A 14627-nucleotide genomic window follows, 5' to 3' on the forward strand; every position below is an offset into this window, starting at 1 on the left:
CAACCACTACAGTGGACTTAAGTGCGTGTCTGGAATCTGTAGGCCTAATGGAAGTTAATCTAGCCCATGGGCTCCACATTCCCATAGGGAATAATGAAGTAAAAAAACAGTAAGACACACTGACTTTCCCTGGCATGTTTCATTCCAGTGTATAAAGCCTATTCCATGTCACCACCCAATACTGCATAAGTCCTGCCACACCATTCACTTTGTAGCTGCTCCTGGACTGCGCACGCTAGGAATCTCCTCTGCGCAGCCCGTACATGTGTGCACACGCATGTACACATGTGTTTGCATGTAACCAGCCCGGTGTCCCTTACTCCAGCTGCTGTGCAGTGGCCTGGTCAAGCCAGGGGGACACCAGTAAAATCCCCATGCAGTCTTTTACATCCTGAGTTCACTGTGGGTGAGTCCCAACTTATGAGGCTCCCCCACAGTAAAACCTCAACAATTAGGTGCTCAAAAAGCGAAAAATCCGGGCGGCCCACAGTGTCAGAACCACCTTCATACACACGCCGCACCCAGCTGATTCCTACAGGGAAGAAGTAGCCACTCTACATGGGTACACTTCCCGTAGTCAGCGATAACTAGTTATAAGGGGTTCTGACCAGACCCCCCTTACTGACCAGTCATCCGCTCAGATCACCTACTCCTCCCGTCCATGAAATCTCCACCCATGACAGGGATCCCAGACTACCCTAAGAACCCTCCGGGCTCTAGGTTAGATACCTCTAGGTCACTCATGGTCTATATGGACTCTGCCTAACTAGGCCCACCTATGCCCTTGGGCATGCAACACTATGCCTACCACTTCTCTGGACAAGGGTACAGTGCCTCAGCACCGATGCAGTCTTCTGGGATAGGTCTACATCCCATCCCCTGGGTCACTAGCTGGTCTCCCTTCCAGAGTTTGTTCCAACCAGTACCCTCTCTCCGTTTGGTCCTTGCACCCCAAAGATGCAATCTCTCTGGACCTTCACCCTCAGCCTGCCGCTGAGGTCATTCTGCCCCCACCACCCTTTCGGGATGACTGGCTTCCCTAAAGAAAGCACAGCCACTTGTGCTTCCCCACACAGAAAGGCACCCTTTGGCCACTGGCCTGGCTCTCTGATAGGACCTCAGACCGGCCTCACCACCACACTGGCAGTGCCAGGAAGGAACACTGAGGGTGCCTCATCAGACATCCTACAGCTCATTCCCCCGTCAGTAGCTCCACACGGAAACTACCCCGGGTACCTATACCCCTTCCTTGTTCTCCACTGCGAGAACAGGGCCTATGCACTCTTTCCTCCGAGAGGCACGCTCTCCTCCCGGAGTACCCTTAGTGAGCCTTTGGGCCCCGAGTTAGCTAGACCCAGGCCCACCTCTCATGGCTCTCCCCGGTCTCCCTGCAGTGCCTTGGGAGACCGCCCAGGGACCTACATGGTCCCTGGATGGCCTTCACCAACCCTTCTGAAGAGCAGGGTCCCTTCACTTAAGATAGGCCCCACCTGCCTTCAGGGTAGTACTACCACTCTCAGCCCGGGACCCTAAAGATCCCGGCTAGGCCTGCACCACCCCTTCGCGAAACACAGGGTCCCTTCGCTTAAGATAGGTCCCACCTGTGTTCAGGGTGGTACTACCTGGCAGAAGTCCACCTCCTGCCTCGAGCGAGGGGATCACCCCCATGCTCCTGGTCCTGGGGTTCAAGTCCCACAGGGCCTACCAAACTGGTCACTGGCTAGGCATCGCCCCAGCCACCACTTCAGGTTCACACCACCAGCTCCTGGTCCTGGGGTTCAAGTCCCACAGGGCCTACCTGACTGGTCACCAGCCACCCGACCCTGACACCTCAGGGTCCACCACTAACCCTTCACCTGGAACTAGGGAGCACATCGCCCCCACTCAGATCTCCACTGGGTCAGTTACCTAGCCCACCTAGGGTACCTAGGGGCTACCACTACACACCATCACTCAAGACTTACCCTCCCTGGGGGCTACTCACTACCAGGGGCCACCCCTGGGTTGCTCACCTCCCCACCAGTTAACCTGGGGGACCTGCCGAACACCCAACTCTACCACACCCTCTTCCTACCGTGATGTACCAAGAGGATACCCACCAGCACCAAAAGCACTGTCACCCAGGCCCTCATTACCAGCCGCCTGGACTATGACAACACCCTCTACATGGGGATCACCACCCAGCTTCTAAACAGACTACAAACCATCCAGAATGCAGCAGCTAGGATCATCCTCGACCTCCTGAGGAGAGCCCACGTCACCCCTCACTTCAGAACTCTCCACTGGCTCCCCATTCACAAGTGATATTAGTTCAAAATGCTTACCCATGCCTACAAGGCCCTGCCCAACATGAGACCAGCCTACCTCAACCGCAGACTGAACTCCCACCAACCCACCAGACATCTGCTATTGACCTCCTTTGCCCTTGCCAACACCCCTGGGGTCCGCGAAGCAGGATTGGTGGCCGCTCTTTCTCCTGCCTGGCCGCCAGGACCTGGAACTCCCCCTCCACCTCAGGACCTCCCTCACACTGCAAGATTTCAGAAAAGGCCTCAAGAACTGGCTGTTCGACTGACGGCGCCCAGTAGTAAAAATCCCCCCCCCCGCACCTTGATATCCTCACGGGTGATAAGCAGCACTTAATAAATCCGGTTTGATTGATTGATTGATAGAATGCATGTATGTGCAGTGTGTATGTGTAATTGTACAGCACGATTCTTTGCTAGAGAGCAACAGAGTGCATGTTTGTACAATATGTGTGTACTCGTATAATGCCAACCTAGCTAGAGAGCAACAGAATGAATGTATGTACAGAATCTATGTGTACTTCTACAGTGCCAACCACCTAGCTAGAGAACAACAGAATGCATGTATGTTAAGACTGTATGTGTACTTGTATATTGCCAGCCTAATGTGTACATATACTGCACCAATCTTGCCAGAGAGCAGCAAGATGCATGTATGTACAGAATGTATGTGTACTTCTGCAATGATAGCCAAGCTAGAGAGCAGCAGAATGTATGTATGTACAGCACATGTGTATATATGGTTGTACAGCAGCAACACAGATTTACAGCAACAGAATGCATGTATGTAGATTATGCATGTACTTGTATACTGCCAACCTAGCTAGAAGGCAGCAAAGCACTGAACAACTGGGGCTAAGGTACGATTCCGGATCCTTTAAAGTGAGGCAATGTAATCCTGAGTGTTGGATAGGAACGAGGGAATGCCGCTACCATCCATTGTAGAACCCGGTGGGTGTTCCAACGGGGAGGAAGAGGCGGAGCTCGAGAGGTGGGTCATGAGAGAGGCTTGTATTGTAGCTTCCACTTAAGGGAACACTCGGAGGACCTCAGAGCCCGTTGCTTCTCGACCACGAACACCATGGAAAATTGAGCAGGGATTTGTCGCTGATACAATTATTCATTAGTTTGAAATGGTTAAGGCCGTTTATGGGCCTTTCTAATCTGCTGGATTTTGACAGGCCACAGTGGGATGTTTTGGTTCTCGTTTTTGGCTCCCCTTTACATACTTTGGGGTGTATCACATGAAGTGACACTGCAAGTGTTCATTTAAAGTGGGTCTCAGCCACAGTTTTGAGCTGACTCTTGTCTTAAACTGTCGGAGAGACAGAGCTGCACTATTTTACCATTTTAAACAGTGCTCAATAGGCTGCTTGACACAAGAACTTCAAAGGCATGTGCTGGTTCTGACTGGAAATGCAGCAGCTTTTATAGACCTTTAAAGTAAAAATAATATAATATACACAAAACAATCACAAAACAATTGAAACATAACGGGCACGAGCAAACAATGAAGACCGAACGCAGCACAACACCCACAGTAGAACACAGTATCACATTGCAGTAAAGCTGGACAGTAGCACAATCTGCAATAGAACACATCACCAACCCAACAAAATGTCACACAGCAAATATGAATAAATGCACTTGTCACACATTACCGCTTCCAGAAACTTGATTTTATAATACGGTGGTAAAGGGTGTTTATACCAAGCATTGCTTCAATTTACCACCAAGTCCACAAAAAAGCAGAAGCGAAAAATGTTGTATGCTTCAGCCCTTTGAGTTTTAGTGCTCGAATTCTGTTATTTTTCAGTTTCGATATGAACGTACAGACTGCAGAAGCTAATGGACAAGTGTTAGGTTTTTTAAAAATTCATCTATGAGGATTTTAAATGAAAATAGTTCTGGATGTGCAGGCACAATTAATTTTTAGACTAATATATAAATGGGTTATTGATAAACGCGACACGTTTAATCCTACTTTTATTTGATGGTGCCAGAGTCAGCCTTTGTTTCTCTCATGATCCTTTGACTTGCATGTAGCGACCAGTAAGCTTTTGTCTGTTAACCCTCGTTTTTATTCCTAAATGTATATGGGTAAAGTACCCCACCCTACATTATACGGATATTGGAAGTCACAGAGTAAAGTGATCATATAGAGGAACGAGGCCGAAGGGTGAGTTCCTTTATAAGGTCATGGAGATAGACTAGGGAAGAATTGCTTTTAAAATTTCATGAATTTCTTATGTCTAAGTTCAAAAAAAAAAAAAAAAAATCATCCTGAAAAAATCATCCTGTACTCTTTTTGATTCTTTCAGCTTCCGTCGCCATGATGTGCGAGACGGGGCAGCTCTCGCCGGAATCGATCAGCCCCACTCAGTTCTATGGCGAGTCCTCGGACACCTACTTCCAGGTGGACCGATGGCAGAAGCTCAGGACCGCGGTCAGGAAGCTGGAATTCTGGGAGAGTTTTAGCGCTGAATTGATCGGGAGCGGTTTCTTCTCCAAAGTTTATAAGGTAAATTTGAGAATTATCTAGTTACAATTAATGCAGTGCACACATGTGCATCTTAAAACCATCCAATCAGATGAAGAGTTTAGAACTCCTCTCCAGTGATGGAACCGACTGCTTTGTGGTGTTTGCAAGTCACACCTCTACCACCGTGGATCTCGAAGGATCCAGGGTTGCAGGTAAGCTCGGTGATCTTCTGATGCAAGTCCTCTCGCGCCATTTGAATGTTCTCTTCCAAGACAGTGGCCAATAGCAAAGGAGAGTTGCTACAGGACAGCTCTGTCTGTCCTGGCATTACATTTAGTGATGTCTATACACTAGTGATTTGTCTGTGGATGCTGACGCGCCTGCGGTCCACCTAGCAAAAGTCAGTCCTTGGAGTGCTGGTGAGTCCAGCAGAAGAGGGAGGGTTGGCTGCAGCTGAATGAGTCCCGCTCCCTTCTGTGATAAGCACACTGGTGAACTCTGAGCCGAGCACAGCCCAACACATTGCACAATTTATCCAGATAGGGATTCCATGGTGACAGCTTTGCTACAACATGCTGTCAACAACTACGAACAACTGCTTACTCCTTCTAGGAGCTTCGGTCATGTGGAATAAACTGCCAGGTATCACGTGTGAAGCATTATTTACCCTAAATAAGCAAACAGCCTCATTTTAAAACCGGATATTGACACGTTTATGTATAGAAGAAAGCTGAATTCGGCAAAAAGTCAGGACCCCCCTAGCACATCTGGTCTGCCACTCACTACCTCTGTGCGGCTGTTTGATCTTCATTTGTAACACTTCTCTTTCACTAATACTGCCCCATGTCGTTTCTCAGGACCGCTTTAGTTATCACTTAATCTGTTTCTTTCTGACTCACTTATTGCATCCATTAGGAAATTGTTCCCTACATCCACATCCTTTCCTAATGCACATTCGTACGTTCATTTTTCTGCCTTGCCCTGTCAGTCTCATACTGTGACTTGAGGTTCCTGGGATAGTGTCTGTTGGAATGTGCCTGTCTCTTGTGCCTGACTCATTGAGTTAGGCTGCCTGCTCTCATAAGAGGGGAGTAGTTAACTATAGAGTCCCCTATGAATGATTTTTCACACACAGGCAGAGATTTCTATGCTGCTGACACATGGTCAGGATTAGGTCTGACCCTGGAGTCTTACTGCACCTTCTCTCCAGTTTAGAGGATGTCCCTGGAGGCACTCAGGTTTACGGATAGCATTCTGTGGGGTTTATCTGTTGCCCCCCGCCCCAGATGGTCCTTTTCCGGTACAGTCTGGACCCCCATCAAGACGGGTTCGACGTATGGGACACGATTAACTCGTGCTTCCATCCACTTTTGATGGGAATATAGGACACTCCTGTTCCCTTATCTAAATTTCTCCTTTTCTCACTAAGGTCCTGACGAAGCGCTAAGGATCCATTAGGGACCACGGGCAGCGCGAAACATGTTGACCACCCTCTTTACATCCTCACTCTCACTCTGAAACTTCACACACGGGTTGAGAGCAGTGGGATTGTTAACTCTTTCCCCTACCCACTACAGTGCGACCTAGGCACTACTCCCCGTTAGATTTTACTCAGACCCTACGGACTCACTAATAAATCAGTTCAGGGTACCAGAGGGTCTTTTTAGACACACCACATCACACATTTCCCCACACACCCGCATGCACAACTACGGCTACTCCACTAAAAGATCTCCGACAGAGAGCCCTTTTGTAGGGCCCGTGAGGGACTGCAGCGCCACCCCCACGAGGAGCTTCGCCCGATGAAGATGCTTTGCACCCGCAAGGGTGTGTGAGGGCACTTTGAATACCACCTAGGAGTACCTGGCCTACACCACATCCTCAATCACGAACCTTTCCCTTACTTTCCCTGTTGCTATGTCCCTTACCCTTTAGGCAGCAGACCATACCGGCACACTCTCCCTTAGGAACTGTTACCCTATTGTACGTGTATAATATTGATGTCATCTAATTCCTTGCAGCTCATTACCTTTGACCTGAACGGGTATTCCCCATTCATAATTTGTGTCCTCAGATGGCTTTTAAGGTATGTAAAGGTATCTAAAGGTCTTGTTTTAACTTTGACTGCAGCAGTAAGCTCAGTTCTAGGGACCCATTTCTCTCAAACGACTAAACCTTGGCCCATCATTCTTCTGGAACAGAAGCCTTGCGCACTGACTGTGCACCGATAGTAGGCCCCGCTATCAACCGGTGTTTCGATTATTGTAATGCCTTTTTCTTTTGTTTACCCAAGGTGCTTATCCAGAAAATGCATTTGGCTACAAACACCTGATTCCAATTAATCTTTCATTTCAAAAATAATTTCCACATCTCTGGGGTGAGGAGATGTATCCACTGGCTTCCGTTTGCAGCCAAAATCAGTTTCAAATTTGTTTTTCTAGCTTTCAAGCGCTTTCATGAGACTTATGCGTCTGCCCAGGTACAGAAATATTTATTCTGATTTGCACTTAGCGTTGGCTTTCTTCGCTTTCTGGCATCGCCTTCTCTATAGCCACTGAAAATATTTCAACCAAAGGTGGGAAGAGTTTGCCAGTATAAGATTGCTACATTTGGAATAGTTTTCCTATAATGTTTATAAACACCCTCCATTGCGGTGGCTGTGTGGATGTTGTCTGCTTCATAGGGTTGACTTGATCAGGACTGACTATGTTATTGACGGAAGGCATCGACCGATCAGTGCTACCTCTCCACCGTGGAGGCAACCAGTTAGTATGCGCCTCAAATACATAGGAGCTGTGTGGAGAAATCTACCTCTGCCATCTTGTAGACTGGTCACCCTGCAGAAAGAGAAAAAGAAAGATACATAATGCTGGGAGCTTCCTCAAGGCAATTCTGGATATTTGAGTTGAAGAATATGTTTATTTTAATTCAAATCTTTTGCAGTGTGAATTAAAACACATAAAACCATTGAGATAGTTTGACCCTCTTCTCATTTGTCTGTAGATACCCCATCAATCAAAGGGATTTCTAGATGTTGTGTCTACTTGTTTCAAGAAATCACAATTGTAAATCAATTGTAACAGAAACTTTAAAACGCGATCTTTTCCATTCAAGTGCAAGGATTCGTTTCATGGACACGTTTTAAGAAAATGCCTGGCTCACATGGGCGTGAATGTTTTTGCTATGTTCACACACTATAGCCAAGTATACTTGTTGAGGCTTCCAGCCTGCCGAGGAACAATTGCAGATAACGATTCGTTTCAATGGTGTACTTTCTATTTCAATCCCATTCTATTCATTGGTAAACCTAATGCAAAGCTGTCAACTATTATGGAACAGATGAAAATATTCTGTTTCTTTGAAAACGGCCACCGGTTGCTTCACCCAGTAGTATCAAGCACTGAGGAGACACAGCTTAAATGAGCTGCTAGAAAAAACACAGCCTCAATGAACTATTGGTAGATGTTGTTGCGAGGAGAGGACCGCTCTAGAGCTACCACCGAGGTTAGTTTTGCCCTTGAGGTGAGATGTGAATAATGTAGATGAACTCTAGTGGGCATCTTCATACATGGACATAGTTAGGTGGGAAACTAATGCAAGGCTCTCTCTCATGTGATGACACGTTTCGATTCTTGCCAGGACCTGGGCTGTAGAATTCTGGTCCAGCTTTAACCGAGTCAGAAGACATATTGGGCATTTCAGCTGTGCACCCAACAGTCTCAGTTATCCATGCCACCTATGGACCCTGCTTACAGGCACGCACCTGTGAGTTTTTTCTCAGCTCTTGAAACTGCACAATCATGAATTCTGTGTTTGCTCATAGCTGTTTCACCTACAAAGATATTTGGACCATACAGTTTCTTTAGCATATTATCACCAACATACTCTATTGACAACTCAACAGTATTGCCAAACCAGTTGTAGAATGGCTATTCCGATGTCTTCTTTCCCATTCATATTCCTGAGCACCAACAGTTTCTTCAGATACTTATGAAAGAAATGGAAGGTGCACCAGAAAGAAGTCCAATTTCATATTTTTATTTTTTCAAAATATCTCCTTTATTCTTTTCTCTAAAATATGGTTAATACCAGGCAAGTTCATCGAATTCCATATGTATTTCCTCAATAGATCTTTGTATGTCATATTGGTTGCGGTCTGATTAACCATATTACAATATATAATCTGATGACCTATTGTGGAGAAATCCCTATGAAATAACACCGATGCTATATCGATCAATACTGTTACCAAAAACACATCGCCACACACGGCCTAAAGCCCTGATGAAGTTCCAAGTATTGAAACGAAACGCGTTGGCTGGATTTGAACATTTTATATTTTGGAGAAAGAATAAAGGAGATATTTTGAAAAATTAAAATTTGGAATTGGACTGGTGCACCTTCCGTTTCTTTCATAGGTCTTTGGATCTGCTGAACAGTGTCACCCAACAGTGGCAGGTGCTGGAAGATTTGTGCACAGATATACTTTTTAGGATTGGTGATTTGGATGCAGATCATATAGTCCGCCGCTGGTCCGTTTGGTTTCAAGTAGCTTCAGATAGTACCCTTTTTATTTAGATGAGCGTATCAGGCAGAAAACCCATTTGCTAATTATCTGTGTTCTTTCCTCTGTGGACTTTCGATAGTGGTATCCTTGCTTCCCTCTGTACAACATGTAACACATATACCTAGGTATCTATTAAAAGGGTTAGAGAATGGTGGGGAGGCACACTGTTGCTGGGGTTTGTAGTATTCTGGGAGCATAGAGACAAGCATGAGTCTCTGTCATGGGATCCTCCTGTCGATTGTTTGGGCCCAGTGAAGGATAGGTCCAGGGGAATGACCTTCACTTTACTGTACGGTGTTTCCACACTCAGTTTCCACACACACTACACCAATCTGCTCTGCACCACTGTACTTTATGCTACTTCACACTAGGCCACTCAACTCCATTCTATGGCACTCCACTCTGACACGCCACTCCATAATGCTCTACTCCATTAAACTCTGCACCACTCTGACACTCTTCTCCACTCTGTGCCAGCCTGACACTACTCCACTCTATGACGCTCCACAAAACTCCCTCTATGCCACACCATGCCACTTTACTCCACTATATTCTATGCCACACTCCACTTCAAGCCGCTCTAAGCCACTCTACTCTGACACTTTGTCACTCCACTCTATAACACACTACTTCATTCTATTCTATTCCATTCCACTCTACTACACTTCTCTATGCCACTCTATGACCATCTACCCAGCTCTATGCGACTCAACTATACAACACTCTACTCGACATTATGCAGTACAGTCTACACAACTCCACTGTGTTCTACAATGCTCCATGACACTCTATGGCAGTCGACTCTACGGCACTCTACTCTACTCTACTCTGACACTCTACTCCAATCTACAACACTCTACTCCAATTTACGACACTGAACTCTTAACACTGTACTCCCCTCTACGACACTCCACTTCACTCCAAGTTACTCAACTCTACTTAACACTACTCCACTACTCTCTATGCCACTTTCTTAACACTCCACTCTACTCCATGACACTCTACTTTAAGACACTCCACTCTCCTTTATGCCACTAACTTTTAGCCATGCTGAGCAGCAGCCACTCTGGTCTACAACATGGCTAACATATTGACAAAACCAACAGCTCTTGCATGGGCGAGACCTATTGGCTTTGCCAAAGTTCGATTATTTCAGGTGGTACAGCTGGTGCAAGCCCTGGAGCATCCATCAGTTACCCAAGCCACATTTTCTTTTATTGTTCAATTTATTGTGGAACCAGGCATGCTCACTTGAAATTAAAGTTAACTGTGACCAATACAATAAACATTAGTGCGCACAGCAGTTCACTCACTGTGTCCACACAGCAATCCTAGTACAGCAGCCTGCCACACAAAGATGGAAAAAACAAACATTGTGGGCAGGGTGCCCCCTCCTGCGCTGCCTTTAAACCCAGCCTCCGACCTGAGTCACAAGGAAAATATATTAAATGCAATTTGTACTCTTTTCGTTGTCTAACACGCTGCTTAAGACAGTGGTTTCTCTCGGAAGATGAGAAAGGTGAAGGCACCTAGTCAGAGTCTGACAAAGAATACAAATTATTCTAGTTTCACCAGGAAACACAGTATGGCTAACAAGGGGTCATGTTTGTATAATTATACTTTGACAAGTTTATGATAAAAACATTTAACACATCAGTATTTGACTATTTGTTACATAAGTCTGTGGCTACAGTGTTGCCGTACGTGCACTAGCACGGAGTGCTTCAATGAAAAGAAAAAGGTAGCTCTCAGAGCTCAACCAGTGCAAGGACACTCGCAAAGGAAGCCGTACTTGGCCATGCCTCAGGGGAGGGGCAAACACACGAAGAGAAAGTTAAGCCAGCGCACGCTGACTAAAAAAAAGCAAGGATGAAGCCCACCAATGATGAGCAGTGGGCAGCCTCTAAGCCCCCTGAAAGTAAACAAAATGTCTTGCAAGCGACCGCGCATGTGCTGTCTTAGGCGATACCGAAAAAGACCCAGTGCATAATGTATATGTGCGCATGCATTACCACACATAAGCAGACGTGTCATGATGCTAAGGCAACCTCATTGTAAAAAGATCTGAGCATAGGTATCACCAAAAATACCCGTACAAACATCATGATGCAGTGGACATTTGAGTTGTGGTGCCAGAGTGATGATGTATGCAAGCACATCATGACACAGCAGCCATTATTTTCCATTTACTATTTCAAGATAGCTGTTCCACCTCTGAGCAGTAAAATGACAAGTATAATGACACTAAAGTGTATTTATGGGTACAGGTGGCCTGGTAGCAAATTGCAGCTGCTAGACCTTTTTCCAAAGTAAAAAAAAAATGGAATGAAAGAAATGGGACATGGAGGAGTGGGGGAGTAACAGGTAAATCGGGGGGCTGTCAGAGGAGCAAATCAATGCCCGCTAACGAACTGCAGAGTGGTGAGGGACAACAGTGGAGGGGGTTATGAAAAATATATAGCGGAGTGTGACGGGGAGTTGTTGGGACGACAGAGCAGCATAGAGAATGCAGGGGGATGTGAAGAGGGAACTAGCACATGGGAGAGGAAAGAGATCCATAAAACCTGTGCACACCTGTTGATTGTTAAAAGCAAAAGAAAAAAATGGATCCTAAATGTAAGCACTGGAAGGATACAAGTCACTCAATCAAAACGAGATGTTAACAAAGCTACGCTCCGGGGGATGAAGAAGCTCAAAAGAGGAAAGACAACTTTCGAATAAATAGCAAGCAATTGAGATTGACAAGAAGGCCAACCAATGATGAGCTATGGGTTGACCCAAAGCCCTCTGTAAGTGTTGACATGGCACACAACAGGCCTTTAGTGAAATAGTCTTCACTTGTTTGCCTGGTTGTACTAAAAACCTGGTTGAGAGTTCTTCGTGGATCGCTGAAAAGTGTCAAGTGTGTACTTGTTCCTTTTGCTGCACTAAGGTCCTCATTGTGAGCTCAGGGCTGAATTCTGAAATTCCGATCCCTGTTCAAAACATGTTTACACAGGGATCAAAGTTGCACGTTGTGTGCTAATTATCACACTCTCGCCGGTTTTTCCAAGATAAATCTCAGCAGATGAAACATCCCGGAATTTCTCGGGGGACAAGGCCAGAAAAAGCCAAACCATGTGGAATTTGGTGGTTTTAAAAAGCAATTCGGCATGTTATGCCTTGTTTTCCTGTTGAAAATTCGAAATAAATCCCTCACCCTGGGGGAATGGTATTTACCACGTGTTGTAAATACCCCACCTTATTCTGACAACCTTGTAATAAGGGCCTTCGTGTGTTATTTTGCTGTGAAGTGCCTGGAGATCTTTTTGGCATCAAATAAGGGTGGCCCGTCATTCATACGCATTCCCCACTCTTTAGCAATGAGATTGGTAAAACGACCAACTCATCCACATAGTATTGGATGTTTATCTCGCTTGTAGGTGATACTTTTAAGGAACAGCATGGTATACTTAATATTTAAAAGGTGTAGACATTCTTTTTAGAACAACTAAAAGTGACAGAGATAAAACACTATTAGCATTTCATAATTCGTCAGGAGTTGCTTCTCTTCAAGTTAGCCACTTTTTATAGCTTCCTTTTGTTGAATACATGGGTTGAATGACAGATCCGGCTCTTTCATTTTCCCTACATTCCATTGACATAAAGGTTATTTGTCAAACCCCTTAATTAAAAATCACATTTCCTGAATGAAGTTTTAAATTCTCTTCCTTGACTTCATTAATGTGCACCAAAGGTGCGTAGGAGTCATTAACAACCCTGAACATACATGCTGGATGAGTGTGTTCCATCACTCCCTAATCATGGATGCCATTCTCTCATCTTCTCCAAGCCCCTGGTCCTTCCCATGATTAGAATGATCTCATGACGGAGCAGACAATTAGTTAACCTTCTGTGTCACTTGAGAAGCCCAAAAAGGGTTACCAAAGAGAACCAGAAAGGGGCATTCCCCATCCCTCGTGTGTCACTGATGTGTAGACTAGAGGTTTCTAGGTCCCCTGGATGTGTCAGCTGTGATGTTGTCTATCTCCATACGGTTCACATGCAACTGAGATTACGTAACGCATGACTTCTTGCAATCCTGGTGGCATGGAGGAGCAGGGGCATAGCTTGGTCAGTAAGATTGGGACGGTGTGAGCTTGAAATGTTCCGACAATCTGGTCGGCATATAGTGTTAAAATACATTATATGACAAGCAGCGTGCATAAGAGGGGCTTATGGGGCAATGGAAAGGGAGAGGAATGCGAATTGATTGGTGTACTAAGTGAGAGGAACACAATATTTTGTAAAATAATCAATATTTTTAGGAGTTTCAAAACAGATGACGCTGAACATCCTGTGATTCTGGGCAGATCACTTAATCTCCCCGTGCCTAACAAAAATGAATGTGTCCTCATGTAACGCAAGTGTTGCTATGTAAAACGCTCTGCACATATTTTTGCCATTGTCAAGCCGGGGGTGACAAGTGTCATCACTGAGAGGGGGTGACAAAATGGCAAAAATATGTGTTTAAAACACATATTTTTGCCATTTTGTCACTCCCCCTCAGTGATGACACCCGGGGCGGCCCGCACCCACTGCACCCCCTTTCCTATGCCCCTGATTAGAGGGGTGTAGCACCCCATTCACCCCTTCTGAAGCTACGCCCCTGAGGAGGAGACCTTTGTATGTGCAAAGTCACTGTACCCCTTCTTATCCCCTTATTTGTTCCTTTCTCCATCATCTAGTACTGCCAGTCTCCATGTCTGTGTTCATGAAGTCACTTTCTCTCCATTGCCGTCCTGAGGCCCATTCTCCTTATGCACAGTCTTACCCTACTGTGAGCCCCATCCCTGCCATACCATTGTGACACTTTTCCCAGCACTGTTTTCCCACCTGGTTGCCTTTTTAGGTCTCGGCTTGCGCAGGCTGCGCAGACATGCGCAGTCTCGCTGGCGAAATTTAATGTTTTGGTTAGATTTCTCTAGTGGACTTTAAGCCCCGCCCCTCCTTTCCATTGGCTGGCGTCACCGTTTATGCTAAACGGTGGCCAGCCATTGGAAAGGAGCGTCTCGTGACGTACACTTTTTGCTTTTAGAGCCGTCCCAGTTGGACTGGCTGCCCCGACTTACTGCTGGCGTAAAAGGTTTTCTTATCTTTATGGGGCCAAACACATGGCCCCATAAAGATAAGAAACCAGTCATGCGAGTCAGTCCAACTGGGACGGCTCGCGAGCCAGTCCAACTGGGATGGCTCTAAAAGAGGAAAGAGCACCGGCCGTTACGGGAGAGCA

The 14627-nt window shown here is 45.9% G+C and overlaps 1 protein-coding gene across 1 annotated transcript in view; it reads left to right on the forward strand.

The window, feature by feature from the left end:
• LOC146868563 (dual specificity testis-specific protein kinase 1-like) overlaps nucleotides 1-14627 on the forward strand; it is a 339083-nt gene that overhangs the window by 189224 nt on the left and 135232 nt on the right. The window contains exon 2 of the mRNA XM_085611282.1: nucleotides 4628-4827. Within this exon, the coding sequence (XP_085467408.1) occupies nucleotides 4639-4827 (189 nt within the window). The 5' untranslated portion in view covers nucleotides 4628-4638. The remainder of the gene's footprint in view (nucleotides 1-4627; nucleotides 4828-14627) is intronic.

This window comes from Triturus cristatus, chromosome 1_2, assembly GCF_964204655.1.
Source record: "Triturus cristatus chromosome 1_2, aTriCri1.1, whole genome shotgun sequence".
Taxonomy (NCBI): Eukaryota; Metazoa; Chordata; class Amphibia; order Caudata; family Salamandridae; genus Triturus; species Triturus cristatus.